We start from the raw sequence: 6,959 nt of genomic DNA, 5'->3' as shown, positions 1-6,959 counted from the left end.
CGGCGGATTGGCCATTGGGAGATTTCCCGAACGGCTGATCCATCCTGGGCCGAACCTGCCGGCGGTCATATTTCAATGTCAGATGTCAGTTCCGATCATGGATGTATTAAAACAGGTGACAGTAGGGCCCTCACATCGGCCAATCAGACGGGGCAAGTTTAATACTGTCAATTTAGAGGGGGGATGCAAATGGCCGATTGGCTCAGCCTGACCCTCGGCCGGGTCACTTACTTCCCTCTGAATTTACACGGAGCTCCTTCTTTTCAATGAGCGAAAAATAGAGAAAAAACCTGATTCTAGGATCAGTCGATTATAGGCAAGACTTCCACTATGTGAATTCTTAGTTGGGGACACCCCTACATCCAACTGACCATCAGATGTGTGGACATGGATGGAGGTGTGTAAAGCCCTGATTATGCTTCCGCGTAGTGATCACGCAACGGCCACGCAGTTGCTTGGAGACCGTGATGGTTCTGCGTTGGGTTTACGTGTCGAAATGCAATTCAACGCCACACCGGTAGAGGGCGCTATGTTTTTTGTAAAGACTGACCGACCGACCGAGACTCTTGGGGAAGTTGGCGTATATCGTCGTTAGCCTCGTTATAGCCTATTTGTTTACGCTCCGGCTTTAAACATCCACAATTTTTCAGAACTTGGTGTTTTATTTCTTTGTGCAAAAGCGACAAGGTGCAAACAATAAAACAAGGTGCAAACAATAAAAGTAGCCTTTTAAAAGTTTAAATGGCGGTGTTTATGAGTGGAAACCGGATAGCGGTCTCCAGCGGATGTAGTTAGCGGACCAATCACAGCCAATGCCGCTGCGTTGGGGTTGCGTTGGTGTTGCGTTGCCTCGACGCGCATCTAGAAATTTTTGGGAGGTGCACGTCAGGCCCTTGCGTTGGACGTAAGGGGGGTCCACAAGGACGTAAGGGGTCCGCAAGCCCCCTTGCGTTGTGTCGAGGCGGAAGCATAACTTGGGCTTAAAGGTTGTGCAGTTGCAGCTTAATGATGAGGTTAAGGAATACAATGTCATGTTGCACATGATATGGATGTTATAGTTGTCAGGTTTTCTTCTGAAGGGGGAGGAGTTAAGCAGTTTGATGGCGTTCTGTGGTGCACCTGGTGGTCTCAGTCTACAATGTCATAAACCACATAGAACCAGTGTTTTGGTCCCGTCCAGTAAGGTTCACATGTCAAAGTAAGGTTCACATGTCAAAGTCCTGTGGCTTTACATAACAAAGTGTCTCACCTCAGTGTCTCCCTGGACCCCCTGGACCCCCTGGACTCCCTGGACGTCCACGTTCATCTAACTGGAATCAAGGCTTCCTGAGCTGAAACACTGTATTTTTGCTGTTTGTGTCTGGTAAAACGAAAATAAATTCACAATAAATTAATCAGGGATGTGACAGAAGTGACATATTTTAGGGAAGCATTAGGCCCAGGTAGTATCACAGTAGACCAGGTATTTAGACCAAAGGTCAGGGTCTATGTTGTGGAACAGGAAGCTGAGCTCACACAGACAGAGACTTGTCTTAAAAAGCTGATGGTTTCTAGTCTGGACCTCAGGTCTGGGTCATGGTGACGGAGTCTCTTGCTTCTCCTCCACGGAGTGAAATGGTGCAGCCTGTTTATATTCAGTTTATTAATGCAAAACAAAACCTCAGGAAGGTTTTCAAGGTTCTAAAAATAAACCTAGAACCAACGCAAACACGCCTGAAACCATTAATGTGTGTGTGTGTGTGTGTGTGTGTGTGTGTGTGTGTGTGTGTGTGTGTATCCTGGCAGGTAAAATGGGGAAACAGAACAGCAAGTTGACCCCTGAGGTGATGGAGGACCTGGTGAAGAACACAGAGTTTAATGAACACGAGCTGAAGCAGTGGTACAAGGGCTTCCTGAAGGACTGTCCCACCGGACGCCTCAACCTGGACGAGTTCCAGCAGCTCTACGTCAAGGTGAGTCCTTCAGTGGAGGTGCATGGTGTGAGGGTGGAGGTGGGGGAGATGGGAGGTGTGAGGGTGGAGGTGGGTGGTGTATGAGGCCAGCTGAGCCAAATCAGGAGAGCCCTGGACCTGATGTAGAAGTCCAGACCGGCTCTCATTGGACATGATGCTGATCATGTGACGCCTCGATGCTTTAACATGTGACGGAGCAATTCAGTCTCAGCAGCTCGTCCCACTTTCCTTCTTTCTTCCCCCTTTTTACATAACACACTGTTTCATAACTGTGAGGAGCTGCAGTGGTTCCCCCCTCCCCCTCCTCCTCCTCCCCCCTACCTCCTCTCCTCCCTCCTCCACTCCTTGCTCCTCCTCATCCTCCCTCCCTCCTCCAGGTCGTCCCATGGTCGTGCGGTGGTAGGAAGCCATGTCGCTGCTGCAGCACTGTAATGGTCGGACCTCAGATGCAGATGGGCATCATTATTTAGCCTCCTCCTCCTCCCCCTCCCTCCTCCTCCCTCATTAGGATTCATGGCCTCGACTCCGGCGTGCTGATACCAGACAGGTTGTGCGTGGGGAGATGAAGGTTGCGTCCTGAACGACAAGATGTTCTGCTGAGATGTGATGTAGAAAATAAAGTTCCTCTGCTGGAGACGATCAAACCTTTTAGGTTCATTGTAGCCAACTCCTTCATCTGTCATCCTCCCTGCCGGCCACCAGGGGGCGCCTCCTCTCTGGTTGTATAGAAGTGTATGAGAAAATGGTCCTACTTCTCTCTGCTGGCCACCAGGGGGCGACTCCCCTCTGGTTGTATAGAAGTGTATGAGAAAATGGTCCTACTTCTCTCTGCTGGCCACCAGGGGGCGACTCCTCTGGTTGTATAGAAGTCTATGAGAAAATGGTCCTACTTCTCTCTGCTGGCCACCAGGGGGCGCCTCCTCTCTGGTTGTATAGAAGTCTATGAGAAAATGGTCCTACTTCTCTCTGCTGGCCACCAGGGGGCGACTCCTGTCTGGTTGTATAGAAGTCTATGAGAAAATGGTCCTACTTCTCTCTGCTGGCCACCAGGGGGCGACTCCTCTCTGGTTGTATAGAAGTCTATGAGAAAATGGTCCTACTTCTCTCTGCTGGCCACCAGGGGGCGACTCCTCTCTGGTTGTATAGAAGTGTATGAGAAAATGGTCCTACTTCTCTCTTGATGTATTATCTCAGTAAACATTGTAAACATGAGTTTATGATCTCAATCTCCAGTTTCAAGTCTTCTTCAATCCAGCATGATGTTCATTTAGTACATTATGGTCCATTTAGACGTTCCCTGAAGTAATAAAACCAGAGCGTGTCACGGTTTTTCCTCCGTCCTTGGACAGCAGTCTGGCTCGGCATAGATTACCCATCAGCCCCGGGGTTGTTTACCAGAGGGGTCAAGTGGAAGGTCATATGTAGTGACTCAGCCTCTGGGTTCCCGGTCTGCAGTTGATGACTCAGCGGTCGTTATGCTGGTGGTGTGACTCCATGGTGATTGGGCGTCATGGCAACAATACAACCCTCTCGTTAACTCTGTAGCTGGTTGGTTCAGGCTCAGTGTGCCTTACACACTCTGACCTGCAGGAGGAAACCAAAGTCCACGTCATTACTGCACACAACTCACGTCTATCACTTTAAATGCTAATTACTCTTTGTTGTTATTTTAATAGCAGCATTATTCCCGTTAATCTGCCCGTTAACGAGCACAAATCACATTTTTATGCATTTAATTTGTTTTTGTAACTTGTTCTCTGTATGACATCATATATTGTAGCATTATCTACATCATTTAAATGTTATATCATAAAGTCCTTTTTTTATTCTGTTTCTCATATTTGTTCATTACTAAAACACAAAACGGGGAATAAGAAATACAAGAACCTGACTTCCTGTCCTCAGTTCTTCCCGTACGGCGACGCCTCCAAGTTCGCCCAGCACGCCTTCAGGACCTTCGACAAGAACAGCGACGGCACCATCGACTTCAGGGAGTTCATCTGCGCCCTCTCCATCACGTCGAGGGGAAGCTTCGAGCAGAAGCTGAACTGGGCCTTCAACATGTACGACCTGGACGGAGACGGCAAGATCACCCGGGTGGAGATGCTGGAGATCATCGAGGTGGGTGCTGTAGAGCAGCTAGAGGTGCTGTAGAGCAGGTGGAGGTGCTGTAGGTCAGGTGGAGGTGATGTAGAGCAGGTGGAGGTGCTGTAGGTCAGGTGGAGGTGCTGTAGAGCAGGTGGAGGTGATGTAGGTCAGGTGGAGGTGCTGTAGGTCAGGTGGAGGTGATGTAGAGCAGGTGGAGGTGATGTAGGTCAGGTCAGGTGGAGGTGCTGTAGGTCAGGTGGAGGTGATGTAGAGCAGGTGGAGGTGATGTAGAGCAGTAGGAGGTTATTTAGAGCAGCTGGAGGTGATGTAGGTCAGGTGGAGGTGATGTAGGTTCAGGTGGAGGTGATGTAGAGCAGTAGGAGGTTATTTAGAGCAGCTGGAGGTGATGTAGGTCAGGTGGAGGTGATGTAGAGCAGGTGGAGGTGATGTAGGTCAGGTGGAGGTGCTGTAGGTCAGGTGGAGGTGATGTAGAGCAGGTGGAGGTGATGTAGGTCAGGTCAGGTGGAGGTGATGTAGAGCAGGTGGAGGTGATGTAGAGCAGTAGGAGGTTATTTAGAGCAGCTGGAGGTGATGTAGGTCAGGTGGAGTTGCTGTAGGTCAGGTGGAGGTGATGTAGAGCAGTAGGAGGTTCTTTAGAGCAGCTGGAGGTGATGTAGGTCAGGTGGAGGTGATGTAGGTCAGGTGGAGGTGATGTAGGTCAGGTGGAGGTGATGTAGAGCAGGTGGAGGTGCTGTAGGTCAGGTGGAGGTGATGTAGGTCAGGTGGAGGTGATGTAGGTCAGGTGGAGGTGCTGTAGGTCAGGTGGAGGTGATGTAGGTCAGGTGGAGGTGATGTAGGTCAGGTGGAGGTGATGTAGAGCAGTAGGAGGTTCTTTAGAGCAGCTGGAGGTGATGTAGGTCAGGTGGAGGTGATGTAGGTCAGGTGGAGGTGATGTAGGTCAGGTGGAGGTGCTGTAGGTCAGGTGGAGGTGATGTAGGTCAGGTGGAGGTGATGTAGGTCAGGTGGAGGTGCTGTAAGGCAAGGCAAGGCCATTTTATTTGTATAACACCTTTCAACAACAGGGCAATTCAAAGTGCTTAGTGTAGGTGGTGTGGAGAAGGTGGAGGTGCTGTAGAGTGGGTGGAGAAAGGCTCTGAGCTGCTCTCTGTCTCCCCCTGTAGGCGATCTACAAGATGGTGGGCACGGTGATCATGATGAAGATGAACGAGGACGGCCTGACGCCGGAGCAGCGGGTCGACCGGATCTTCTCCAAGATGGACAAGAACAACGACGACCAAATCTCACTGGACGAGTTCAAGGAGGCGGCGAAGAGCGACCCGTCCATCGTGCTGCTGCTGCAGTGCGACCTCCAGAAGTGAGGCGGTGGCGTTGCTGCTGCGGCGGCGTTGCTGCGGCGGCGTTGCGAGGACTGAACAGAAAGATTTCATGTTCCAATCAGTTTGCAGCTATTTACACTGAAGAAATCCTGTTTCTGCTCGGACTTCATTCATGGACCTGCTTCTGTGTCTAAAACACTCGTGTGCATGAGAATGTTAACTATCACACAAACACACACACACACACACACACACCTGTCACAAATAATATAGAAATATATATAGAAATAGAAATATGAATATATATTTAAGTTACTTAAAGATGTTCAAGTATTTCACTGATTCATCCTTACCTCAGTGATGTGCTATTTATAGAACCAAACTCCCATGATGCATCTGTCTCCGATCAGGGACTCCTCTCGTCCTTCTGAAACCTGCTGTGACCCGTCAGTGAGACCCCCGATAATGAGACCCGTCAGTGAGACCCCCGATAATGAGACCCGTCAGTGAGACCCCCGATTGTGAGACCCGTCAGTGAGACCCCCCGATAATGAGACCCGATTGTGAGACCCGTCAGTGAGACCCGATAATGAGACCCGTCAGTGAGACCCGATAATGAGACCCGTCAGTGAGACCCGATTGTGAGACCCGTCAGTGAGACCCGATAATGAGACCCGTCAGTGAGACCCGATTGTGAGACCCGTCAGTGAGACCCGATAATGAGACCCGTCAGTGAGACCCCCCGATAGTGAGACCTGTCCGTGTCGTTCTTCTGCATGCCGTGATTAAAGCTTCCTGCAGGTTTGTGCTGAGGCAGCATGTTTCCTTGTAGACCAGCTGGACCCGCATGTAGACCAGCATCAGAGACCTTCATCAGGATCCTGAGGTGGACTTCCTGTCAGCTGACGTCAGATCAGAGAGAAGCCTCCATGTGTTCACACTGAGTTACGGTCGCCATCACATCCCTGTTCCCAGGTCAGCCTGCAGCGTTCACATCAACCCCTCTGGTCTGTTTCAGCCCAACTGGACCGGACCAGGACTGGAGCAGGCCGGACCCGCCACGCCTCCGTGTTCATCGATCGTTTTGTACTTTTTTACTCCCTTCTCTCTCTCTCTCTCTCATCGTCCTGATGTGTTCGGAATGTGGAGGGTTCAGCCAGACCACCTGTAGTCCACCTGCAGTCCACCTGTCTGGACCCGCGTTCGTCTCCGTGGTCCGCAGCATGGTGGTCTTTCTGGTCTGAACCTCATGGACTCCAGCTGTGTTGTGACTGTGTAGCATGTTAGGTGTCCCACATGGCTGCACGTCTCCCTGTGTTGTGATTTAATCTAATAAAAGGAACTCTGTGGGATCTGGTCTGGTCTGGATCATCTACACAATCACATCTGTCAGATGAAACCTCATGGTCCTCTAACAGCTTCACGGCCCCTGAATTCTCCCCGACCTCATAAATACCCTTCCCTGTGACCTGGATCCATCTGGTTCTGGTGTGAGTAGTCTATCATCTCCAGTGATGCGTTTACTGGACTCACGTAAACCTCAGTGTTCTCACGTTGTTTTGGAAGAACGGGTTCTTAAAGG

General features: G+C 50.4%; 1 protein-coding gene across 1 annotated transcript in view; it reads left to right on the top strand.

The window, feature by feature from the left end:
* The window catches only part of vsnl1a (visinin-like 1a), a 7,747-nt gene extending 2,163 nt beyond the window's left edge, over nt 1–5,584 (top strand). The window contains exons 2-4 of the mRNA XM_084031026.1: nt 1,786–1,952; nt 3,858–4,073; nt 5,222–5,584. Coding sequence (XP_083887152.1) covers nt 1,791–1,952; nt 3,858–4,073; nt 5,222–5,419 — 576 coding nt within the window. The 5' untranslated portion in view covers nt 1,786–1,790 and the 3' untranslated portion in view covers nt 5,420–5,584. The remainder of the gene's footprint in view (nt 1–1,785; nt 1,953–3,857; nt 4,074–5,221) is intronic.
* The last annotated feature ends 1,375 nt before the right edge of the window (nt 5,585–6,959 follow it).

This window comes from Eutrigla gurnardus, assembly GCF_963514095.1.
Source record: "Eutrigla gurnardus genome assembly, chromosome: 16".
NCBI lineage: Eukaryota > Metazoa > Chordata > Actinopteri > Perciformes > Triglidae > Eutrigla > Eutrigla gurnardus.
Note: the sequence above shows the minus strand (reverse complement) of the source record. Positions and strands in the feature narration are given on the sequence as shown.